The 25,900-nt window shown below is 40.1% G+C and overlaps 2 protein-coding genes across 3 annotated transcripts in view; one reads left to right on the top strand and one right to left on the bottom strand.

The window, feature by feature from the left end:
* Positions 1-13,283, top strand: part of LOC113010767 (uncharacterized) — a 28,851-nt gene extending 15,568 nt beyond the window's left edge. Inside the window, exons 5-11 of the mRNA XM_026149973.1 lie at positions 2,071-2,826; positions 3,314-4,110; positions 8,333-8,423; positions 9,240-9,452; positions 9,693-9,757; positions 11,726-11,819; positions 11,911-13,283. Of these exons, the coding sequence (XP_026005758.1) occupies positions 2,071-2,826; positions 3,314-4,110; positions 8,333-8,423; positions 9,240-9,452; positions 9,693-9,757; positions 11,726-11,819; positions 11,911-12,977 (3,083 nt within the window). The 3' untranslated portion in view covers positions 12,978-13,283. The remainder of the gene's footprint in view (positions 1-2,070; positions 2,827-3,313; positions 4,111-8,332; positions 8,424-9,239; positions 9,453-9,692; positions 9,758-11,725; positions 11,820-11,910) is intronic.
* A 4,970-nt stretch (positions 13,284-18,253) lies between these two features.
* Positions 18,254-25,675, bottom strand: pnp5b (purine nucleoside phosphorylase 5b). 2 transcript variants are annotated; one of them, XM_026150569.1, is made up of 6 exons: positions 25,515-25,675; positions 23,043-23,212; positions 22,412-22,515; positions 21,163-21,338; positions 19,806-19,996; positions 18,254-18,977 (listed from the first exon to the last, which is right to left on the bottom strand). In XM_026150569.1, exons 1-6 carry the CDS (start codon positions 25,532-25,534, stop codon positions 18,763-18,765), a joined length of 876 nt encoding a protein of 291 aa, XP_026006354.1. In that variant the 5' UTR covers positions 25,535-25,675; the 3' UTR covers positions 18,254-18,762. The 2 variants fall into 2 exon arrangements, with proteins under 2 accessions (XP_026006354.1, XP_026006355.1); XM_026150570.1 differs by lacking the exons at positions 23,043-23,212; positions 25,515-25,675 and adding an exon at positions 22,769-22,900.
* Positions 25,676-25,900: the final 225 nt, after the last annotated feature.

Genomic DNA, 25,900 nt, shown 5'->3' with positions numbered 1-25,900 from the left:
GGTCACAAAACTCCACAGACATACACCTGACTCAAGTTTGAGAACATGTACCAGTTTAATCTTTGGTTTTGTTTGTTTGTTTTTTTTTGTTTTTTTTTGCCTCAATAATGACTAAAATGACTTTTGAATAATGAAATTTGCTTATTTTTGATGAACTTATCCATTAATTAAATAACTGGAACACTACAGTAGACTTCATAGCAGACCTTAGTCAAACCACCAGAACTGAAGAAGCTTCTCGGATGAGAGGTGAAACGTCTTCAAGCAACTTAAAGAAGTCCAGACGCTTTTCTTTCCAAGCTCCTTAGACCACCATTTTCATCCACACCTCTGAAATTGCAGCGATAGTGAGCTGAGTGTTTTCAGGCGTCATTTTCCCAGCAATGTTTTCTCCAGTTCCTCCTGGAGGTCCTGAGGTGTCCACAGGCCAAATTCTGGCCAAAAACATCTGTGTCATTTATATTCAGTCTGGACAGGAAACCTATATTTAATATAAATTTTTCCACATTCTTGGAGGGTCTTTAAGTGTGCTTTAAATGAAATCTAGTCTTTAATTCAGATGAGGCTGGCACCATTAAAAAAATATTTCCTCCACTTAGTGTTTCCAATTAACCTATCCCCACTAACTGCATGTCTTTGGACTGTGGGAGGAAGCCGGAGAACCCACGCAAACACAGGGAGAACATGCAAACTCCACATAGAAAGACCCTGGCCTGATGGTGGAATTGAACTCAGGACCTTCTTGCTGTGAGGCAACAGTGCTAACCACGCTGTCACCCGATTTAAATCATATTTTAAAACAAATTAGTTATAGTTAAAAGCAATTTGGCATAAAGCCCACCACTGAAAATGCTGAAACAATGCACTCAAAAAAATATCTATCTTTGGATGAACACAATTTAATCATGGCACCTTTTTTCACGTGATTTAACCAAGTACAGTAACCCATTTTAGACCATGTCAAACCAACACATTTGGCATCTGGTGGTTTTATGTAATCAGATTACGTTGGATCACCGTAGCATACTTGCATTGACTTGAAGTGATTGATTTCAGTATGTAGAGTGAAATTTGTTTTAATTCATTCTACACAAGTTAAAAACTTTAGGAAAACACAATGAAATCTTGTTGTTGGAACAACTACTTTGTTAATCAAGGCAATTACTGCTAGTCGTGCTTAATGAACCAATATAGGGGTTGATGATTTCATAGAGACAAACAACCATTTGCACTTACATTCATGGGTAATTTAGTATCGCCAATTTCCTAGCAAAACTAGGAAAGCTATGATTACAAAGCTTGATGCAGAATTTTCTGCACTGTTTTGTCCCTGACAGGTTAAACCACAATAAATAGCGATAGCATACACGTGGTGTGGGTGTAGTTGTCTGCCTCTTAAAACTCCAGCGATTTCCCTGCAGTTTGACATCTAATGTGATCTTGTGAATGTCGTGAGTCCAGGCAACGAACCACTCTTACTAGATTGTATCATGTCATCTTAACAAGTACAAATTAAGTTGCTGAATTTCATGCAGATGCTACATGATTTAATTACGTTCACCATAGAAACATGAAATTATTTAGTTCAAATTACAAGCTTGAATCTTGCACATGTAACAACCACCCAATTTCATTTGTTTGAGTGTGGGGAAGGTACTGACTGGAACTTGGAGCAGTGGCACTGATGATTTGACAGAAGGGTCGTAGTTGGTTTGTGGAGGTCTTGGGGAGATGGTGGACTGACTGACTTGTAAATTGTAAATGGTCTGGCACTTTAATATAGTGCTTCTCTAGTCTATTTAAGAACTCAGTGTGGTTTCTTGTTACAAGCCTCATTCACCTATTTGCATATATTCATGCAAGAGCCTTTTTTTTTTTTTTTTTTTTTTTTGTCTAAGCACCTTTTTACCCAACATTGAATCAACGGGGTCAAATATCTATAGATACTTTGACAACTGGATTGGAGGAGTAGTGATTGAATATAAGATTATCCATTCTGAAACCAGAATAAACTCGTCAATGTTTAAAAGGTGAATTACCTTATTTTTCCTCCTCTCTCTGCTTAAACAGGTATTCAGTCAGGACCTGTTGAGATCCAAGTGGCTGAGCAGAAACTGATTCCTGAGGTGAATCCACCTATTGATGCGCATCGCCCTGAAGAAGCGATCGTTGAAGATGCTCTACCTAAGAGTGAGGACATTCTGCCAACACCTGTACAGGTTAAATCTGAGCCTGCAGAGAAGACTATCACACCGCCACCGCTCTTTCACGGGGGAAACGAGCAGACAAGAGAAGGAGTTGAAACCCTCGGCGACACCTTCGCAGCGTTTGAGAGAGACAGCCAGCAGTGGATGCCCAGACTACAAAACAACCCTGAGATGGGCAGTACAGAATTTCTTAGCAGCTCGGAGCAAAACATGCCATCGTTCCCCGGGATGGCTCAGTTACTCTCTCCACCAGCTGAAGCTTCTTGTAGCACCTTCTCTTTCCCAGGAAAACCGTACGGTGAACTCAAAAACACCATGATCTCCCAAACGCCCTTTGGATCCTCAGACCCTCTTATGATCTCACAAGAAGGAGGCTTACACGGTATGACAGAGACCTTGATGAATCATGTGCATCAGAGGAGAAGCAGATCTTTTCAGGTAATCAAACCAAAGAAGTGCTTCATCTGCTCGTACTGCGGCAAGATTTTCGAGCGAGCCGGACACCTTGAAAGGCATTTGCGAATTCATACCGGCGAGAAGCCATACGGCTGCCACATCTGTGGGAGGTGCTTCAATCAGAAGAGTAGCCTCAAAGGCCACATGAAGACACACAGAAATGGTAAGGAAGGGGCAAAAGTATCGAACTTCTCTATAACATTATAGATGATTGGAAAAAAGCAGGTACACGTTTTGGTAGCTGGAATAGTGCATTTTTGTTAAAGCTTAAAAACTCGTACTTTTTTCCTAATGAGACACACAGGTTTCACAACATGGTAAGAAATTTATTTCTGAAGAAATTCATTAGGAAAAACAGCAAATTAACAGTATAATTCATTTAGTTTTGGTCATGATAAATATTATAAGTTTATCAATGCTGAAACCAGGAGTCAACTGTGATACAGCTTCCTGTGGAGCGGTTCGTGGCAGCCCGGCGAAAGCCGTGAATAGTTTTTTTTGGTTTGCTGATCATATTTCTATATCCCCATTAAATGTGTATTTTCCACTTTATGGGATCCATATGTGAAAACAACCAGCACTATTGTGTATAAAATTTGTTGGCTAACACTATCTGCTAATTAACGTCTGTTCTTGTTTTTTCTGGAAAGGAGAAAACCCAGATGTGCTGGAGCCCCAGCACATGATGTTTACACTTCCTGATAACCAACTGTTGCAGAACTTGGCAGAATCTAAGAATGGACTACCACCTTTTGAGGAACCCTTACCAGGCCCCACATACGGTGAGACGGCCAGGGAGGAAACTGTTATGGTAAAGCTGGAGCCTAATGGAGAGAATTTTCAGGCTGTAGGTCAGGTAGGGACTGATAATGGCACGGCAGCACCAGATCAAAGTCAGCTGTGGACGTCTGGGCTTGAGAAGAGCAGCGATGCCCCTGAACAAACTGTCTGTGTACTTCTACAAGATGTCAAGTATCACCTCAGTCCTGCTGCCGGAGCCGCGAGTGAGCAGCAGGGATATACGTCGCCGATCAAGGATCTGCCTTTTCTAGACAAAGAAAATGAAGAAATGATGCTCAGTGACCAGTATTCTGTCTTAGGCATGCAACCCAGCAGCTCTGATATAACTCTCACACCTGAGCCACACAATCAGCATATCATACACAAGGTGGCTGTGAGTGATTACAACACAGCGAATGACCGGACTCCTGAAGTGAGTGTTTTTGGATTTAACATGAACTCGTCAACTGACCGTGAGGGAAACTGCGGCGAGGAGTCTGCCACGCAAAACTGCTTCATATGCTCGAACTGTGGCCAAAGCTTTGATAGCTTCGATATATTTCAGAGACACCAGTGTGAGAAAATCACAGAGCAGCCTTTCAGCTGTGAGATCTGTGGAAAGAGTTTTAACCAGATGAGCATCCTGAAACTGCATCTTAAACTGCATGTGGACTGAAATATACAAAAATATGTAAGCATAGCACACAAGTACAGTTATTCATATTATTTATATAAACACTTGTAGTAAAACTCTCAAAGGCTGAATCTGAAGAACAAAATCTTGAGGTAGGTTTTTTTTTTTTTTTCAAGCACAAAAATGACTGATCCATCTGACTTCTGTGATATTTTTAAGTGCTCACAGAAATGTTTTCCTGGTGCTTCGAACCACTTCATCTGTTTTTGAATTGATTGAGGAGTGTAATTGCTCTGCAACACAACTGCTCTTTACTTGCTCTGTATTGTTCTGTGCTGGGCTCTTGAGTGCCTTTCACAATAGTGTAATTAATATGAGGAGAGAAACAAAGTTGAGAGTATGGAAGTGTGATGCATTCACTTGACAAGAACAAAAATACACCTGTTTTTTTTTCTGAATTACAATAATTATCTTGGAAATCCAAAGAAAAACTTGAGATCTTAAAATCGTAAAAGAGGAGAGAGTCTTTGAGTCATATAGTTGATAACAGTACAAACTGTTTGCTGTATATTCAAGTGTTTTTCTGGGATCTCTTAAACATCAACATACAAAAATAGCAGTATCTCCCAAAGTTTTAAATGTGAGCAAAAGTAAATCCATCCATCCATCTTCTTCTGCTTATCAGCTGCCGGATCATGGGGGCGGCAGCCTAAGCAGAGAAGCCCAGACCTCCCTCTCCCCAGCTATCTCCTCCAGCTTGTCTGGGGGAACACCAAGGCGTTCCCAGGCCAGCCGAGAGATATATTCTCTCCAGCATGTCCTGGGTCTGCCCCGGGGCCTCCTCCCGGTGGGACATGCCCTGAACACCTCGCCCAGGAGGCGCCCAGGAGGCATCCTTGTCAGATGCCCGAATCACCTCAACTGGCTCCTTTCCATGTGGAGGAGCAGCGGCTCTACTCTGAGCCCCTCCCAGATGGCTGAAATTCTCACCCGAGAGGACAGCCACCCTTCATAGGAAGCTCATTTCTAACTGTGTAACACTAAGTGGGGAGTCAGGAATTATCATTACTACTCAAGAAATCAAGCTTTCGTGTTCTTTTGAGATCTTACGTGAAATATGTTTCTTTGGTTGGCACAAACAACTCATTTTTAGCATTTATGCACCTGCAACACTTATTTTCATAAAGGTGAATTATATAAGCCTAGAAAACCACCTTTTAATGGGCTAAAATTACCGATTTTAGCATCTAAACAAAATCTGGTGCCTGAGTTAACCAGCAGCACAGACAGAACAAACAGTGCTGCATGTGCATGGACTGGTCTCACTGATTCAGAAAAACAGGAGCGTTTTTGCACAAATGAATCCATTATGTCTCTGTAGGTGAGAAACATTAGAAGCTGTCAGATGTTCTTGTCTGTAAACGGAGCATTTACTCAGACTTGTCATTCGTTTATGTGTTACTAACTTTTTTTTTTTTTTTAAGTAACAGGCCAAAAACAAATGTTTGATATTTGCAAGCTACTAACTAAAAGCTTTTTCTGTTATTTAAGTGCAGAACTTCAATTTTTAAAAAAAATCTAAATTACTCAAAGACATTTATTTTGTGTCAAAAGTACTTTATTTTATTATAGTAGCCAGTACAGTCCTGTAATCAACCATTACCTCAACCCATATGACATATTAATAGAATTTTAAAGGGCACTGCTTCTTATGTGTCCTTTTACATTTGAATTAAATTTTTAAAAGATAGAGAAAATAGTTACAAACATAGATTTCATTTCTCATTATCACATATCAATTCGAAAATATTTGATTGTTTTTATTGGTACAAGTGTATGCATTATTTTAACACATTACATTGAAATTTAGCGTTCTGCTTTTTTATTTGCTGTTCCATACTATAGCATATATAACGAAGCAAGTATACTGGACCAGTTTTTCTAAACTTTGGTTGAGACATCATGCCAATGCTGTTAAAGTAAAATAATTTAATTTTGCATCAGTAAAATAGATTTTAAGATATGGGCTGGTGTGTAGTTCACCCACACAGAGTTTAACTGTTGTAGAAGTTACTGTAAGGTAAGTTTTAAATTTAGTCGAAGACATTCAAATAGTTGCTTTGCAGCATTTTATTTCTGTCCTCTTATGGGCTGCGCACTGAACCTCAAATCACAGTATCTTCTAAAGTTACATGAAATTTGCGCTTGCACTGTAGTGCCACATTCTGCAAGTTTGGTCTTAAACAAGACAAATTACAGCTGGATAGTCTTTAACTTTCCAGTCGAGCCAAGATTTCAATTATGTGACATTTTCCACTAACCAAAAAAAATTTCCTTGAAGAAATTAAAGGATGAGTGTTAATGATGAAGAATCAAAGAGAAGGTTGTGCATTAAATACCTCATTTACATCTATGGTGACTATCAAGAATTTCAAATGGTCAAAGACTTTGACGTTTCTCTTTGTTTGTTTGACTACCTATACCTACCCACGATGATATTTATTGTGTGAAATGTATTTTTATTTATGACCTGGGTCAAAGACATAATCCAGAAACTAGTTACTAAAGCAGTGTTGAGTATTTTATATAGACAACAGTGTCCTGAATTGTCAGATGGACTTAAAGAGGCCATTAAAATAGCACCGACCAAGCCAACAGAGAGACTGTCTGAGGCAGGTGTCACAAAACTATTTCTTGTATCATATGAGTGCTTCTGGTTTTTTTTGTTTTTTTTTTTTCCATGGAAATGAAATTCCTAACCTGCCACTGCAGTGTCGATGCCTCTCAAAAGTGCATCACAAAGTAAACCTCTTATAATTTCCCCCCTTCCTTATATGAAGTGTTTTCTGTTTACTTTAGTACAGAGGTTTATTACACAAGGCTGCTGATCAACAATTGCTGAAACCCAAGGCCGTTGTGGAAAGATTTAAATTCACTTTGTACATGAAGTTGGATTACATATTCAAGGATACGTAATATGTGAATAACAAAATATAATTTTCTTTATTTGTATTTTCTAATAAATGGAAAATTCTGTGTTTGAGTTGTGGATTCTTTTCGTATTGATCAGTCTAAGTAATTGCTAAATGTTAAATCTTTCAAATGCTGATTTCTTCCTTCTCTCCATTCTGTTACATCTCCTACCTTCCTCCTAGTCTTCCAGTTTTTCCATATTCTTGGAAAAAAATGTAAAACTGGGACCCTGTAGGGATCCTTGAAGGAGCCTAACTTACACAAAATGTATAAGTTCTAAAATCACAGATGGGACCTTTGACATTACGTTTTTTTTCTTTTCTTTTTTTTTCAGTTACTAAGATGCTAACTCACTAGTTTATAATTTTTAGGATCCCTGGATACGTCTGTTACAGTAACTGCATATTCTAAAGTGGGCCAGTGTGTGACTTGGGAAGATGAATGGCTGATGAGCAAAGCCTGTGAGTTAGTTGAGGCAGACATCACATCGCACCAAGTCTATTTAAGTGTAAAGAATCTTTCTCTCTGACATCTCATGCCAGCATCCACCCTTAGTTCTGGAGGACATTTGACTCATCACTATGCAGTTTCTATGTGTAGCATGTTTGTGGGGAGTAATAAGCTTAGTAATAAGTAATAAGAGAGTAATTAAATTCAGTTGTGTATTTGAGATTAAAATGAGAAGATTTAAAACATGGGGGATGTTACCGTGACTACCATGATCTGTTTGTAAAACCCTGATCTTGAACCCCAATAACGGCATTTTGGTTGTTGCCATGTTGTGTTTCTTAAGATCCTGCCGTGGGCACATTTGGATGAATAGGTGGAGTTTTTAGTTATCACATTAAGGCTTGTGAGATACTGTTATGAAGGGAGTTATTACTTCTAGAGACAATCAACTGTGGCACCAAGCCATAAACATTTTAAATTTTGCTTGCCACAAATGCCCTGTGACAATGCGCACGTGTTTCTTTTGGTTCTTCGAAGTTGGTGTCTGCTTCATTCTGAGTCGAGGGCAGTGGTAAAGGCACAATTCCACAATGTCTTTAAACTGACAGTGAAAGATGGTCTCAATGAAAGTTGGTATTAATTGTGACGCACCACGAGTGGCTAGATTTAGCTTTCTCAAATCTGTTTTGTGTGTTTCAAACTTTTTTGTAAACAGCACACTGGGTGCTGGCAGCTAAGAACAAGAAACTGAGGATACAGTTCACACAGGCTCACCAAAACTGTACAATATGAGGGATGAGTCTTGATTTCTGTTGCAACAATCAGATTTTAGGGTCACAATCTGAGGAAAAATCGGGGTTCGGAGTGCTGCTGGTGGTGTAGCAGTGTGGTCGATCTTTCCTTGGCACAGTTCGGGCACCTTGGTACCAATTGAGCTTTCTTTAAACACCACAGTCTATCTGAGTGTTGTTGCTTGCTCATCCCTTTATGACCACAGTGCACCCATCTACCGATGGCTGCTTCCAGAAGGATAACACACCCGTCAAAAATATGTTAAGGGTTTAGTCTAGAGGTATGATTGGTCTGGTACTCATTTGTACCAAGAGATCTATTTCACAGGTTCTTCTTACACAGAAAAAAGGTCTCCAAACAAATTCATATAAAAGCAAATGAACTAGATTAAGGTATCCACGTATGTTTTCTTGTATTTTCTAAATTTTTTACTGATGTCCTGGAGTCCCAAAGAGAAGGTCTGTTGTTCCATTTGCACACATTTCCTGAACTTTCTTTATTCAAACATTTTTTCTATCTTTCTTTAGTTTTTACTACTACTGCAATTAGTATTTGTAAGTACAATCTGACTTGTTTTTTGAGACCATGTGGCATATTTCCCAATAAAATACAACAAGAATCTAAACTAATCTTTGAGCTGGTTATTGACCTTTATCTCATTTCCTAACCCACAATTTCCTTTCTACGTGCAGTTTTAGCTCAAATTTAACACCCATGGGTGATGACTCAGAAGGATGAAGGCCTCGTACCTGTTATTCCACCGCGCCTCTATTCGTGTATTTATGGTAAAGCCCTCCGCCACACGGAAGAAAGGTTTCAGCTAGCATGATGCTCACAGGGATGTAAAAATTTTCTACTGCGTCGCTTCTTTTCACATTTTTTAAACCACTACTTGGAAGCACTTACTAATTCTTCTAATTTACCTGGCATATATTACTTTGAATGAGTCAACATGGCGACGTGCATTCCCTTTCAAACACAGTTATCCTCAATAATGGAGGTTCTGGTGAAGGCAGCAGTGGCAGAGATATCCAAACTAGTCGATGACAAATGTGCGTTTCTGCATCTTGAAATATCCCGAAAGCAGAGCGAGAACGAGATGCTGAAGAGGAAACTGCTGGTGATGGAGAGCAAAAATGCGCAGCTGCAGCGAGGATTCGGTAAGATTTCCATCACTGTTTGTGCCAACTGACAACTCAGTGTGTTGTGCATCTAAATGTAGAAGTAGAACCAAACGCAGGAAGAATTTGATTTAAAAAGCCACCGCTGGTGTGTTTTATGTTAACCTCTGCTTATTTTTGTAAATGAATTTCGAGGTATTTTACTCCCCCTCCAAATAATATCTACTTTTCCTCTGCCCGAGCTTTCAAATTGAGATTTTTCTTCCCTTCTGCAACCAGAAAACTACATGGACAGAGGAACTGATGTGGGGAGCAACTGTCCGCACCCTGCAAGAGATATGAAGGTCTGTGTTTACTACATGCTCTAATAATTGTTGCCTTTTGGACAACATTTGCTCTTTTAAAAAAAAAAACCCAAACAAAACAAACTTTTTTGTTTTTAGAGAAGTCATACATAAAATGAATATGTTGCTGCAAGTTTCAATGTTTACACAGTTTAAAAACATACCAGCTACATGGAAAAAGTAACTCCGCTTAATTTAGATGTTTTAAAAGGGAGACCTGGCCTTTAAACAACCATGAAGTGACATCTAAGGGATAACTTTGTAACAGCAAGAATGGTGATTGAAGGATAAAAAATGTTTTGAAGAAAAGTCAACAAACTGTTAATTTTATTCCTTGTTAAATTAAAGTTATTTCAATAATCCTTCAAAATAGCACCTGTAGGTCTTTCATGGTGGTTACGATGGGGTAAGATTTGCATCTCGAGTTATTTTGTTACCCCCTCTGTGTCACACACCTAGACTTAAAATCAGGTCCAGGTTAGGCGTCTGCGATTTGAGCTTCCTTTAACAGTGACAGCTGAAAGCTGTGAGGTTTGTGCTCTGCTGTTCTCTTTGCTGTTGAAGTTTGTGGTTGTCATCAAGACAATATCTGAAGATTGTGTTCATTTAAAAATAAATAAATAAACAAATAAAACAAGAAAACGTGTATTGCCTGTGAGCATGGGAATTCAAACATATCCCCAAATGATATGAGATAAAATCCCCCACACGTGGAAGGTCAGTTCAACCCAGGGGCAGATTGACTGATGCAACAAGAAGTCTTGCAAAAAACTTGAGCATTTGTTCATTTATTCTTTAGCTGTTAGTGTCAAAGTGTTAGCATCAGAAAAATAAAGAAACAGTAGAGCTGTATGGCTGGAGTAACAGTAGACATGTTTGGTGCAGACAAAAGATGGCTTTTCATGAGAAAAACTGTTCACCATCTGTGAAGTTTAGTGGTGGAAGTGTTGTGGTTTTGCGCTGTTTCGCTGCCTCTGCAGAAGGTCCCTTATAGTCATTTATTTACTTGTGAGTTCTACTTCATATTAAAAACTGCTTAGATATAATGTGAGGTCATCTGTTGAGTTTGCATTGAGGGGATTCTCAAAAATCTTTCATGTTAGAGTGATCAGAAATTTTCACACCCAGACTGATGAACACTTCCAAAAAGCCTACAAAAAGTTACAGTGTTTGGACGTGGATATAAGATGTGTAGTTTTGTACACCAGTACAGTGGATTTTAGATCAAACAATCGAGATGTGGTGAAAGCGCAGACTTTCAGCCTTTAATTGAAGGGGTTTAACAAAACTGTTACATTAACCTTTCAGGAATTATGGGCATTTTTATGCACAGTTCCCCATAATCAGAGGCTCAGAAGGACCTCACTGTATTTCTGCTAGGCCTTCACACACCAGTTAAAGTAATTGCTGTTGCTGTTTTTGTACTGTAAATGATTGAAATGGTAACTTTATCTTAAAGCGTCATCTTTATTTTGTTTTCCAAAAGAATTAAAAGTTTGCCTTTCTAAACAAAAAAAATCCAGAAACTTTTAGTGGTTGTATATATTTTTTCACAAATTGTAAAAGAAAAATGGGGGGAAAAATGGGCAGCTGACACTGGTGATAAACTAGTTCAAAAAGTGGATCAAAAACCTGTGTGTTAATCTAATAGTGTCAGTTATATGATAAATGTCACCTCGCTGCGGAAATGTCACCTCTTAATCTTATAGTTTTGGTTTCATTGCTGAGGCTTTGTTTGTGTGACACCACTCCCATAGGTGTTTCTATTTATGGCAGGTAGCTGTGTTATGAAAAGGGTGGATTAATAATTAGTAAGTTGTTTGTAGAGGGGAAAACAAAGCTAAAAGAAGTGAAATATAAAACTTAATTTGGCAGATTCTGGTGTTGCAATCTCTATATTATTAACATATATCTTAGAAGTTCTCAAGTTGAAAAACAAATAAGGTAATCCATGCCCTTTTTGTGTAGTTTCCTGAGATTGAAGATGCAACTGTTTCCTTCACAATTAAAGAAGAAAGTCCAGATGAGGCTCTATGGATCAGTGATTCTGCTGGACCAATTGGTGAGTTGAAGACCTAGGTTTTGTGCAAGAATTAAACCTTAATTGAACTTCACACCCTTACCTGAAGTCTCCTAACACCTGTCACCTGCAGGTTCTGCTGTTCAGTACCCTAACGCTGCTAGTGCTCCAGAGAACCAGCAGTTTGAAGAGGGCCACCAGTTAACCCATCCAGAGGTTGCCAGACAGAAGCCATCAGAGTTCAGTGACTCGTTTAACTCTGCCCAGCGTGCAGTAGACATCAGTAGCCTTCAGTTCACAGTGAAGACAGAGAAGGAAGAAGATCGACTGGCATTCAGACAGGATGGGTGCCAGCACAATGTGGGGAAGCAGACGCAACTTGCTGCTGAATTTTCATTGGATGAAAGGGAGAATCAAATTTGGTCGTCCATAATTGAAGGTAATGACATTGACACTGGGTTCCCTGACTTCTCTAGTGTAGTAGAGGAGTATTCCAACACGTACCCGGACCATTCAGATCCAAATGTAGCTTCTAACCTGAGCAAGTCGACTAACGTCCAGCAGTTGCCTTCTCAGAGGCTTTGCAATGGGATTTACAACAGCGAATATCAGAAGGACGTTCCACAGTCGTCAGATTTCCAGCCTAGGTCGCAGGCTCCGTTATTGCAGCAAGACAAGCAGAAGGAACTAATTTACCCGCAGAGAAACGCGTCACACTCCACTCACCTGAGCCAGCTAGAGGAAGACCCTGAGAGGGAGACCGCAACTCGAGACGGACCAGTTGTAACTCAGTCGCACAACACGTTCACACCGAGCAGCTTTAACCCTCACAGCCTACACAAACCCCTCTCTGGGACGGCCCGATGCTACGGGTGCTCGCAGTGCGGAAAGTCGTTCAGCCGCCTCCACCAGTTCAAGCTGCACCAGCAGAGCCACAAGAGAAAGCGAGCGTTTTGGTGCACGGTGTGCGGGAAGAGTTTCCAGTGCTCGTCGCACCTCAGCATACACCACCGGACTCACACGGGAGAGAAGCCGTACGGTTGCGGACAGTGCGGGAAGAGGTTCACGCAGCAGAGCAGCCTGAGGGTTCACCAGCGGACGCACAGCGGGGAACGACCATACAGCTGCTCACAGTGCGGGAAAACCTTCATCCTCATGCATCATTTAAAGCGACACCGAATCATTCACACCTACAGCTGAGGTGGTGCGAGTGGTCGAGGTGAAAGACGACGGTCTGAGAATCAAATATTCAGTGGACGGCAGCTTTTTTTTCCAGTGGGATTTTTTTTTAACCATATGGCATTACTGAACAACTTTGTATATTAATGCATATTTTACTATGCAAAATCCATCTGGATATCAACATGTTTGCTTCTTTTTAAGTACTTAAAATGATCAAAATGTGAAACTGAACTGCACCCTCGTTCACACGTTTGTGAAACCCTTCCAAAGCTAGAAATCCAAAAAAATGGAAAAGGAAAACCAAGCTCTTAAATGGTAAATGGCCTGTATTTGTATAGCGCTTTACTAGTCCCTAAGGATCCCAAAGCGCTTTACACAACCAGTCATCCACCCATCCAATCACACACTGGTGATGGCAAGCTACATTGTAGCCACAGCCACCTTGGGGTGCACTGACAGAGGCGAGGCTGCCGAACACTGGTGCCACCGGGCCCTCTGACCACCACCAAGCAACGGGTGAAGTGTCTTGCCCAAGGACACAACGACCGAGACTGTCCAAGCTGGGGCTCGAATCGGCAACCTTCCGATTACAAGGCGAACTCCCAACTGTTGAGCCACGATCGCCACCAAGCTCTTAAATGGCTGAGTCATCATCTAAAACCACGTGGCTTTGCTCTTACAGTTACCTGCATAAGTGCAGATCTGCTCTGACTTCCTGTTTGTTTTTGCTTCTCATGTCGAACTGGGGTTCGTGTCATCTCAGTACTGAAACCTTACAAGCACAAGATGCTCATTACCCCCATTCACTCTGACAAAGGTTTTTCATTCAAATTCATTCAAACTTTTCTCAGGTTTGTGCTTTAATGTCAGACGTTCGAAGCCTGCCTGACTCGTCCTCTCTGTTAGATTTTCCATGAAACTCTTCCCATAAACCCTTTGCTCTTTGTTATGCTTTATATTAAAACTGTTATCAAAACCAACAGATGCATTTTTTTGCTGTTATACTCATATGAAAGAATTAAATTCAGACCTTTAGATGGATGAAGGGATAGAGGGTTTTGTCAGTGTTTCTGGTTTTGGACGTCACACTTTTTCAACGACAAACTTCGAGCTCTTGGGTGCAGCTACTCGCGTAGTAAAAATGAATGTCATGTTGTGGTTTGTACTCACAGTTATGTGACTATAACTCACAGGTACACACTTCTGTTTGCTCCACTTCACGTGCCCGGCCGTGGAGCGCTGGCTGTTCTGAAAACTCTGACTGCGAGGTTAATTAGCTATGCGAGACAGCTGTGCCTCTCCTCAGCTGGCAGTGCTCCCATCACACCGCTCCAGCTCTCCTTCATACACCTGAACCAGGAAACCACTCCCTGCTGACACAGAGTTCCTCAAACTACTTGCCTGAGTTCACTATCATTCAAAATTAGGCTGCAAATATTATTTTAATCCATTAACTTTCAAAAGATATATGACTGATTAATGTTATTTAACTCTTGTCACGTTGACCATTAAGTAATTCACCATTTTGTGAGTCATTAACAATAGAAACGGATACAAGCTGAATTTTAGCATTAGTAAAACCTTTGGGGATTTTTCCCTTAAAACAAAAAGGTTAAAACCACAGCTTTAACTTTTTGTCTTGAACAACAATGGTCCAAAAACCAATTACGTGAAAGACATGAAAAAAAAACAAGCCTTTGATTTTAAGATTTGATTTTGTAACACAAACAAGATATTTAATAGGAACATTTTATAATTAATTTACTCGGTCAGCAATCAGATGATGCTCAGATTATAGCATCCTACTGTAATCCACCAAATTTCTGTCTGCTTCTCTGCAAACTACAAGACTTCAGCAATAGTCATGGCAACTAATTTTAAACCTTATCTAGATTAAATTTTATTTTACCTAACAAACACCCACCGACATGTGAAAATGACCCTTTTTTTTTTAGCATTTATACACTTATCATTTTATATAAGCATCATAGCATTTTAATTGCACGACAATTAAACGTCTCTATTATTGTGGCCTCTTTAACTTAGGCATAAAGCGCCTTGAGGCGACTGTTGGGATCTGGCGTTACATAAATCAATAACCTGATTTATATCTACAAAACTCGCCTGCCGACCACCGAACAACAGACTGAAATTGCAGACAGACACTACTGCAGCATGCCATGCACTCATCAGATTTGCAGTCAGTCCATTAGATGAGATGTCAGCAGAGGGCGTTGTAACTCATCCAGGGTGACTGTGCAAAAAGGGAACTATGCTGCTGCCTGAACAGGAACAGGGAGTTCACACTTTGATGTTTATTACAGGAACTAACAGCAACCACCTGCCTGTGAACTTCATGTATTTTACAGCCTCTTACATAAACTGCTCTCAGGACAGTCCTGCGACAGGCACATCAGCCTCTAGAGCACTTGTCTCTGTCTCTTTGCGTTATTCCACCTCTTCATGCTTTGTGTTCTTCACTCGCTGTTTTCTCTTGGACTGTCAGGCTCTCAAAGAGGAGAAACCCTGTAACACTGAGACAGTAGATTGAGTCGTACACAGGCTGTAACAGGCCTGAGATCATTTGGATAAAACTGCTTCCTGTTGTTTATAAGATAAGCCTTTTGGATTGTAATGCCAGCTCACTTGGTTTATACTGAAATCTCTAAACAGCAGTGGATTACTGCGAAATTTACTTCTATGGTTTCCAGACAACAGATCCATGAAATAACACATTCATTCTTAGAAAAATAATGCTGGCATACCTGAAATACTATTTTATTTTTTTTTATTTGCTTTCATCGAGTCAATATCCCAATTTTACTACCAAATATGGCCTTACTCTGGGTTTGTTCTATTAATAAATGTTGGAAATATAACATGCTAAAGAATGATTATTATGCTATAATGTTAAATATTAACCTTGGTTAACATGGACTTTTCAATATCATCATCATCAACAGATCAACACTGTGACGTCAGTCTTCTGTGTAAGGTGACCTTGAGTGTTTTGAAAGGCGCCTAAAATAAAATGTATTATCATTATTGTTATTACTTCTCTATCCCGTTTTCAAGGCTCCAGACTCTTGGCCTTGTTCAAAACCTGTCAGAGTTTTTGGTAAGAGCACGTGCACAGAACTAATATGGAAAATCTTGTTGGTTAAATTTAAAGTTTATCTTTGTGGGCAGGATTAAATACACAGTTTTAATGTGGCTTTTTATTGGGAGGTTGTAAAGTACAACAAAAAACTGCCCGGGTGCAGTGTGCCCCGGTAGATGGCGTGTGAAAAACACTTCCTTTTTCTTCTACATTATCTTTCGAGAACAGCTGTCATATTTGTGAGACTTTTTTGATGTAAGTGGAGGAAGTTTTCAAAGGCTTATTTGTCCAATAATGGGCCATTTTAATACAACCCCTCAGTTTATCCTCTGTGTAAAACATCCTGTTTTAGCTCACTTCACCTACCTTTGAGCCAACTTTCTGTCAGCTGGATGCCTCTCACAAGGATTAAACAGTAGGTGGGCGGGGCTTCTGTGTTCTTAGTTTTATAGCTGCGATGACAGTAATCGTGTCCCCTCTAAATAATAACACACAGAGCTGAAGCGGAAATGTCTAAACCTTTGTCTCTTAACTAATAACTTGCACACATGCGGACACTTTATTTGTGTGTGCGTTTTCGACTATTGTTCAGCTGTTTGTCTTGTGTAAATATCTGATCATGACTGCAACTCAATGCATTTCAACATCTAAGTTAAACTGGTGACAGAGTTTACAGAAAATAGGTCTGAAAAAGAGAACAAATCTAGTGAACTTCACTTCTCTAGGTTAAAATGCTTTGTTGAGGCCAGAGGTCAGAGGAGAATGGCCAGACTGCTTCGAGTACATTCAGAGATCAGAGGTGCGATCTATTCCTATGGCCTTATTAGTAATCCTGTATATATTTCCACTCACATTTCAGCAGAATCTGTCTTCTGTCTTTTACCTCAGCTGCAAGTTGTAGAACGTGTTATCTGTGGCGATTCAAAGCTTATATATAAAGTGTGTTCAAGTCAAATAGTGCAGATCAGTACCTTTAACTTTCTTGTTCGAAGGAGGAACCAGAAGTGAAAATATGTCAACCGCTTTGCGTTCAACATATTTTTATGAACAGCAAGCAAATTACTCACAGTACACTGAGGACTCACAAAGGTTTATGTGCGTACTTTTCCATAAATCTAGCCTTCACACCCACAGGATGATTCTTTGTTTCTGTTTATTTATTCAGCACATTTTGTGCAGACACCTGATCGCCCTCTTTTGGATGCTGGATTACAGACAGCTTGTAAAATTCTCACAACCTTGTTTGGCTATAAACAGCAGTGCCTGAGCGTCATGGAATTTTTTTTCTTTTCATGGGAGGAGGAAGGGAGCAAATGGCAGTGGGTGATATTTGGGTAAGAAAGTGACCAGAGGTGGCATGCAGAGTAGAAAATGCATGGGAAAGTTAGGGGAGGCTGTCAGTGATAAGAAAGGAGGATAAGGACTGCAGATAAAATGAGAAACAAACTGAGTACCTACTAAATTCTTACTCAGGGAAGCTTACACTGAGCTAGCAGGTTGTGCTTTAATTGAAGGTTTTCTTCTAACAGGCTCCTTTATGTGTGGACACAGTTTGGATTTCTTCACCTTTTTTGGTCCAACAGTATTTTTCTTTGTCCTTTAGGTGAAGCCGAATATTAAAAATAACATTAAAAATTTAGGAGTTATTTAAATTAAGCTGATCAGATTGTCTTTGCTTTAGTGGCACGTTTACAAGGTAATAAATAAACCAAAGGGGTACAAAAATACTTGAATGAAAGACACTAACTTCACAAATAAAAAGGTGAGAACAGTCAGGAAATGTTTGCACACGAATAACAAAAGAACATTACTTTAATTTTGAGTCTCTTAATGCTTTAGCATGAAAATGAAGATTGATTTAAATCATTTCAAGATGACTGGAGAGAGACATCCTGTGATTGATCACAGAAACATTCAGCCCCACAGTTTCAAACGCAGCACACAAAAACCACTTTAGTTTTCCAACAGAGTAATTTATTGTAAAAGCTGAGCTATAGTTGTTACAGATCTTAGTAAAGTACCACTAAAAGCACAGGCTGACGCACAGCCGGCCTGTTAGTTTACACAGTGACAGGAAATGGCAAGACATTTTTAATGTAATCTACTTTCTTTCATAACTGTGCCATGTCTCTTTCTTCAATGTAGTCTATACATTAAAAAAAACAAATACAAAAAACCTACTTAAAAACATTTTCTATAAATAGTTTATAATTTACATTTTCTCTACAAAAAAAAAAGGAACATTATTACCACTTTAGTCAAATTGACAGGAACGTATGCTGAATGAGTTGGTCCTCTTAAATAAAAAAAAATGTGAACATCATTTGTTTTTCATATTAGCGAATAGTTGATGTGAGGGAATGTAAGAGAATGAGAAATAAATAGGTTAATAATTTAGGTTTTATAACACGATACTTTTTCACTGAATCCCTTTGCAGCTGGACACAGTACAGTATACTACAGCAGGAAATAGTCAAGAGAACGTTTGTCCTAACACAGTATCTGTGCAGTGTAAATGTAAACAAAGCTTATTATGTGGACTAGTTTCCAAGCTCATAAGACTAAAAAGTTTCGCTAAGAAAGTAGTTCATCATTCTACAAGCATTGTGCTTTAAAAATTGCTTTCAGCTAAGCGTTTTGATAGAAATCCTCTAGATGTGATGCAGAGATCAAGTGCAGTGACGGTGGCCACCAGGTCATCTATCAGTTATTGATGTTATGCTCCAGCTGAGCCACAATGGTGGACACGAGCTTCTCCATCTGCTCGGCCCTCAGCCTGCCCGTCTCCAGGACCTCTTCGTGGTTGGCCTTCTCGTGGCTGTCGTAGTCCATCACTGCGCGGTTGCTGATCAGAGACAAGGCGAAGCAGCGCATCCCAGCGTGGCGGGCGACGATCACCTCGTGTACTGTGCTCATCCCTGCATTAAAAATTGAAAAGGTAAGTTATAACACTGACGTTCTCAATATACTTCCTTAATTAAATGGCATAAAGCTTATTCTTAAACTAGAAGAACAAATATGAAATTATTTAACTGTCAGATTTTATTTAGTATTGTACATATGGATGTAGTTTTGGGTATATTAGTGTATTTGGGCAATCTTTTTCTATAGAGGGATGACACATTTCGTCTGTGTGAGGTATGCTGATATGTTGATTATTATTTTATCCATTAAATGCCTTGTTTGTGTTTTGCAGTCCCTAACAAAAATTTTCCTTTGCCTTACATCTGAAAAAGGCCTATTCTGCATATCATATTATAAAAGAGACTGCTTGATCGATTAAAGCAGCTCCTTTAAGAAGTAAATTAATCTGATAAGACTTTCAACAGGCCTCCTAAAAGCCCAAGCACCGATCCTGAGCTCCCCATGAGTAACAGAGCTCTTCACCTTATCTCTCAGGGTAAACATGGATCTGTGATTTTATTCTTTCAGCCATGACACACAGTTTGCAGAGACAGATGAGAGTAGGAACCTCGATCAACCAGTAAACGGACTGCTTTACTTTTGAACTCTACTTCACCCTCCATCCTGAACAAGCCTATTATCTGAATTCTTCTCCTAAATAAGCAACTAATATCCATCCTAGAGCAAGAAATCCATTTTGGATCAGATCAGATCTCCATTCATTCAAAAAGATATCTGCTTGTAGTTGTGATGATTCGGGATTGGGACAATGTGAGGCGCGTAGGAATATTAAAACAGAAGTCGATGTGTTTTTGTGTGAGAGAGCAACATTTAAAACTCACCGACAGCATCAGCGCCTAGCATGTGCAGCATGCGGCACTCGGCAATGGTTTCGAAGGAGGGGCCTCCGAGGACGCAGTACACGCCTTCACGCACAAATTCACTAAAGCCCAGGTCTGCGGCCACATCGTGCGCCAGCTGCCGGAGCTTGCGATCGTAGGCATCAGACATGCAGGGGAAACGCAAGCCAAACCTGAAGGGAGAACAGGAGTGTTGACGCAAAAGAATCTACACAACAAAAGACAGGAATCTACACAGCTATGACTCAATACTGAAGTTACCCAACAAATAGATACTCAGAGTTTTTTAATGTGATCATGAGAAGATAAAAAGCTCACAAAGGATATTTTTCATCAGCCAAATTGTCTTATCTTTCAGCATCTCTTACAGAGATAAGAATGTGCTATGTTCATTATAACAGACCAACATAAGCTGGTCATAATTTTAAATAAACCACAACATCCCCACTTGGCAGTTGTTAATGTCTCAACCTGGCTCTGTGGCCAGCATTAAATAAGTGTCATGCAAAGCCTCCAGTGTGAAGCCACCCTAAACAACAGGCATACTTGCTGACCCTAAAAATCAAATGCCTATTGTTGTTAAAGGTCTGAAGAGTCACAGTTTTGTGTAGGAGGGCCCAACAATGCACATTTGTCATGGTGGAGGAGGGAACTTAGAACAGCTCAATTGTTTGCACAGTGACGGTGTAGCCCTCGCTTGAAATATTTAACCAAATGTTTTGGGGACCACGAGTTGCTTACAAACATAAAATTTGCGATCTTTAGGAGGACAGCAGTCAGTTATGATAAAATAAGTAGCAGAATGAGCAAATTCTGTTACTGCAGCGCATCCTTTCTAACATTCATGTAAATGTGTTTGTACCAAGGTTAAACCTTGGTACAAACTTAAGTCCGAAAGGTGCCTCTCTTGTGGCCCCAGGGCTACTTTAACTGTGAGTAAAATTCAACCATGTGTACGCTGAGAGTGTAGCATCGGGTGGCACCAGGGTGAGGCATTTTCCAAGGTCTTGTTAATGATTTTAGCGGTCGGTCTGTCTAAATGTTTATACTGAGCGAAACAACGGCTCATTCATAACAGTTTGTTTTTAATTCAGAGGAAATCTTCTCCAACGCTTCTTGTTACACAGGTTCACATTCAGCCTGCTTTATTTATAACAACAGAAGCCCTTAGACTGATAGTGGACTGGTCGACTTTCATAGCTACAGGGAAATGTTAACAATGACTGGAACAGCAAAATTTAATGCTTAATGTACTGAGAAAAAAATTAGCTAGAAAAGCTTCAAACCAAAAAATGCTATCTTCAATATCTGCTTCTACCCCTCCCTCACCTCCACCTACCTGTCATCATTGGGTCCAGACAGCGGGTTGACCCCAGCAAACCCTGGCATGTTGATGTGGTCCTTGATGACCATGATGTCCCCCACTTTGTAGTCCTGGTTGAGGCCTCCGGCTGCATTGGTCATTATCATCGTCTCTACGCCCATCAGCTTGAAGACGCGCATGGGCAATGTGATCTAGTATAAATAAGTGAATATAAAACACACACAAAAAAAACGTGTGTTAACGTTATAAGACAAACAAGCAAAACTCATGCAAAGCGAACATTGAATAACACAAGAGACATGAAATGTGTGGAAGAAAACTGCTCTCAGTTATCGATTTAGGAAATTCACCTTTATTTATTAACACACTGATGTAACAATAGACACAAAGAAATTCCCTACACTGATAACCTGAATACAGTTGTCTTCTCCCGAGAGCAGTCGACATAACAAGCTTAGATCAACGTTACATTTAAGGAGCCATCCAAGTCAGAGAGAACGCTAATTTTCTCATTGTTTAGTCTCCATGCGCTCCACAGCAAAAGTCTGGGAGTGAGTAATCTTCCAGAAGCCTTAGAAACCTGAGATTTACATTTGAGATGCTCAGCAGCTGTTTGTGTCTTCAAAGCTCCGAGCTGGCACTTTTTGTGGGAATAACTTTCTACTAGATAAACTATTCCACTGTAAACACTGGACAGAAAAGCCTGTGGATAACCCTGCATAATCCTGACCAGTGTCTGAGGGGAAAAAGTTCCTGCTGAGTTTTTAAAATGTTTTTATTAAAAGCTTTTTAGCTTTTATTCATCCACATTTTGTATCTCTATGATTGGAAGTATATTATGAGTAAATCTCTCTAAAATCTTCTGTATTGTTCAATTAGGTAAAACATACATTCGAATAAACATCTGCTGTGTTGTCTGAGGGATACAATCCTTTAATTTAGCATTTTATGATACGGACTACAGGGGTTTAAAGTACTGGGACTTATGTGCTGCTAACACTCACAAACCACAAAGCTAAAATCGGGTGTATAGTATCGATACAGAACATTTACAATGTTCAGCCATCCAGAAATGACTGTGTACTTCCTCTCCCCACCACTGCCTCAGGTTTCCTTTTGTCCTCTGACTGAATACAACTTATTGACCCTGTGAGAATCTATGGAATGTCCTCTAAATGGAAGAACCTGCTCTAGTCCAGAAGACTCTGATAGCAAAAAAACGACAAGCTTTTATTGCCTGTGTTAGCTTTTTGTCTCTACTCACCTTCTGGATGGGGTAGCCCTCGTACAGGTGGAACCTGCCCTGCATGCATACACATGGCTTCCCTTTTAGTGTTCCAAACACGAGCCGGCCAGCATGACCATGCACTGCAACACACACAAACACACACTGTTAGACCCCAGTGCAATTCACAACACAGCCCAATCTTATGGCAAAGTGTGAAGTAGTCATGAGTCAGCACAGTTGAAAAGCTGGATTTGACAATGAAGAAGATGAAGCTCTAAAAGTAGGAAAAGTGGCAACTATTATATTTTAACCCAAAACATGATCTTTTTCTACACCTAAGACAGTATTTGTACTTCCTAATTCTAACTGAACAGTTTATATGGTTCAACTCACCCTTTTTAAGAGCAGTGTAATGACAATTCATGTCCAAGAATAAAAAAATCAGCAGATTAAATCTTAAGACTGTTTCATAAAGTGCCGTGGGACTGTGTCGAATCAAGGTCACAAGCATGCGCGTGCGTGCGCGCGCGCGCACACACACACACACACACACACACACACACACACACACACACACACACACACACACACACACACACACACAAACAAACAAACAAACAAACAAACAAACAGTTGTGTTTCCCAAACTGCTGGAGGTTGTGGATACCTGTACTCCGGGGGAAATTGGGAATATCGCTGTATTTGAAAATCTGCGGGTCCTTGATCATTTCAGCCAGACCTCCCAGGCCTGAACCGCACACGATTCCCACAATCGGCCGCACCTGTGTGTTCGACAGCAGCCAATCAGCTGTGGTCTTGCATTCTTCATAGCTGACGCTGGAAAGCAAGAGAAACATATATGAAAACATGAAGTTATGCAGTGTTTCAAAGCAGAACGTGGCCTAACATGTGAGGACACACAAACAAAGTCAGTTTTTATTTATAGTATTTATCTCAAAGGTCTGACATAGAGGCTTTAGTCTTCTTACACACAAATTCATACTGCATACAGCATTCCTTTACCAGGAAATAACAGTGATTTGCCATTTCAGCCGATGCAATTTGTAAGGAGGAGTATCCTGTACAGTTCCTGAGCTGAAATGAATGTCTTGAACAGACATGTACAAACACACTTAATATCCTGTTATTGTGCAAACATGCAGTGTGTCACGGTCAGGTGGTTGAGTGAAATGCCTGTGTGATGTAAACAGAATGAAATGTTTCTCAACCAAACATCGATGCACCTTTTATTGTTCAGTTTTGTTTGTCTGTACATTTGAGGAGTCAATTCTCACATCAACACTGACGGTTTTCTGCCTTCTGTGCTCTGATCACCACCAGCACGGCTCTTTAACTTTACTTATAACCCTGTTAATTTCCTGAGGATGGCTACGTTTTTTTAAACTATATAAATAATAAAATGTTGTAAAGCCACTTGATTACAGCCACTAGGTTGTTCCACATGAAATAGAACCAATGAGATAACATAAAACCTTAAAAACAACCCCAAAAGCAAATAGTTTAATCAAAAGCAAACTAAATATTGTTTAACCTGTCTGTGCTCTTTTCTACAAACACTTTATCTTTAACCGGATCAAAGTGAGCTGTTAACAGGCTCATCCGATATATAAGCCATTAACAAAGACTGGGGAAGTGTCTTATTAAAGCTGAATATTAGCATAAAAAGGGGCTCAGCAAGATAGCATCAGAGAACTTGTTTATTCTGCTTGTTACACACCACGTATTGCCAAATTAGCTTCACTGCATGCTTGCCCTCTGGCCACCCCCCCTCATCCTATGCAGTAGATGCAGAGGCCTTAACCACATATGGTAAGGCACTGATTTGTAGAGTGGATGCCTATCACCAATGGAAATATCACATGTAGTTTTAAATATCACATGTGTTTTAAATCATTTCATTAGTGGTACAAAACATCCCAACCCTTCCCCCACTCACCCACCCAAGTGGAGCTATTGTAATTAAAATCACCACAGTGTAATTACCACAAGAATAACTGAAGACTCTGGAGGAGTTTGGGAGTTAATCCCGCCCTTTGAACCCCCTAAAGCCCCTTTAAAGACCTTCTTTTTCGTTCAGAAAGAAGCTTCACGGTAGTTGGAAAAATCCAGGTGGTAGAATGGGTCTAATAATGATGCTACTTCGATCAGGTGTTTTAAGCAGGACAAGATTCAAGATCCAAGATCCTTTATTTGTCACATACATAGTTCTGAGTACAGTGAAATGTGTACTAAAAAAGCATTATAATAATGGCAGTATATGCTTATTTTATATAAGGATAAAAAATAACCCGATAATAAATCGAGGGAAAGTGAAGATCTGTTCTTTTTTACGCGCTCAACATTTAAAAACAGAATAAAACAAACAAAAATCATGTTCTAATATTTCTGTTCAATCGTTTCCAATGTTTTCATTCTTTTCCTCTTTCAAAGTGGTACGTGCGCTCCGTCACTAACCCAGCCCACACTTTTATGTGATGGTGGTGGAGGCTGTAGCTGACTCACGGACACCTCATTGGGCCCACATGTGGTCAAATGAAACAAACTGCGACATGAAGGAAGCATTACGGCAACGAGGAGATTACAGTGTGTGTTCACTGTGAATAAACCACCTTTCTGTGCCAGTAATGGGACAGCGGGTTCAGTGACGTCACGGAGGATCTCGTGTGGGGTTTTTCCGCCCCATCCATCAGTGCCGGTGGGCACGTTGTAGCTCTTCCGCGCGTAATTGCGCGTTCAAAGACTGCGGAAGAACTCAGGAAAACTGCCAGCGGAGCGGAGAGATGTTAAAGCCCCAGGCAGTTTATTTATTTATCTATTTTTTTTATTCTTTAAAAAAAAAATCAGGACCACCGTAATTAAGCAGTTTGAGGATATTAGTTTCCTTATTGATGTTCGACAGAAGCAGCTATACACATTCAGCAGAATAGAAACCCGGTGATGGACTACACAAAGTTAATCCAGCCTCCACACAGAAAACGTATGCTAGAGGTGCGAGTATTTGGTATTTGAGGGATTAATACATCATAAATAGAGTCTGCCTACACGAGTAGTTGTAATCACACACAGATGTTTAGTCTTTAATACGAATACAAAAGGAAGGTATGAATAGTTCACTCACCCAGAGATAAACTCAGACATGATGGAATGTGATTCAGATGGAGTCAGCAGGTTGTTCTGTGTTAGAGTGAGTCCTGTCGGTATTATTCGGGTTTCCTGATGTGGGACCGGTTTTAGATTCACACCCCCACCCTTCTATGTCACTGCTGGCATAGCATGACATCGGAGGCTCTGATTGGTCCACCCACAGGCGTGTGCCTCTGATGCACTGGTTAACACAAGTAGTCATAGCAATCGGTGCTGCGTTCAGGATACAGCGCGTCGACATAAGGAAGGATGTGTGTGGAATTAAGACAAAAATCCACACGAGGCAGCCTCTTGAGGAGCCGGGATCCGTCCTCTGTTTTTGTTACAAAAGGAAATTAGTGAGACTGCTCCCACTTTGAC

Source organism: Astatotilapia calliptera, chromosome 18 (assembly GCF_900246225.1).
Source record: "Astatotilapia calliptera chromosome 18, fAstCal1.2, whole genome shotgun sequence".
NCBI lineage: Eukaryota > Metazoa > Chordata > Actinopteri > Cichliformes > Cichlidae > Astatotilapia > Astatotilapia calliptera.
Note: the sequence above shows the minus strand (reverse complement) of the source record. Positions and strands in the feature narration are given on the sequence as shown.

Excerpts from the sequence above, each read along its gene's own strand:
- pnp5b (XM_026150569.1), bottom strand. The coding sequence starts at position 25,534 with ATGTCTGAGTTTATCTCTGG. Across the intron at positions 21,339-22,411 it reads AGGGCTACCCCATCCAGAAG|ATCACATTGCCCATGCGCGT; the intron begins GTGAGTAGAGAC and ends TATTTATACTAG. Across the intron at positions 19,997-21,162 it reads TCTGGACCCAATGATGACAG|GTTTGGCTTGCGTTTCCCCT; the intron begins GTAGGTGGAGGT and ends TTCTCCCTTCAG.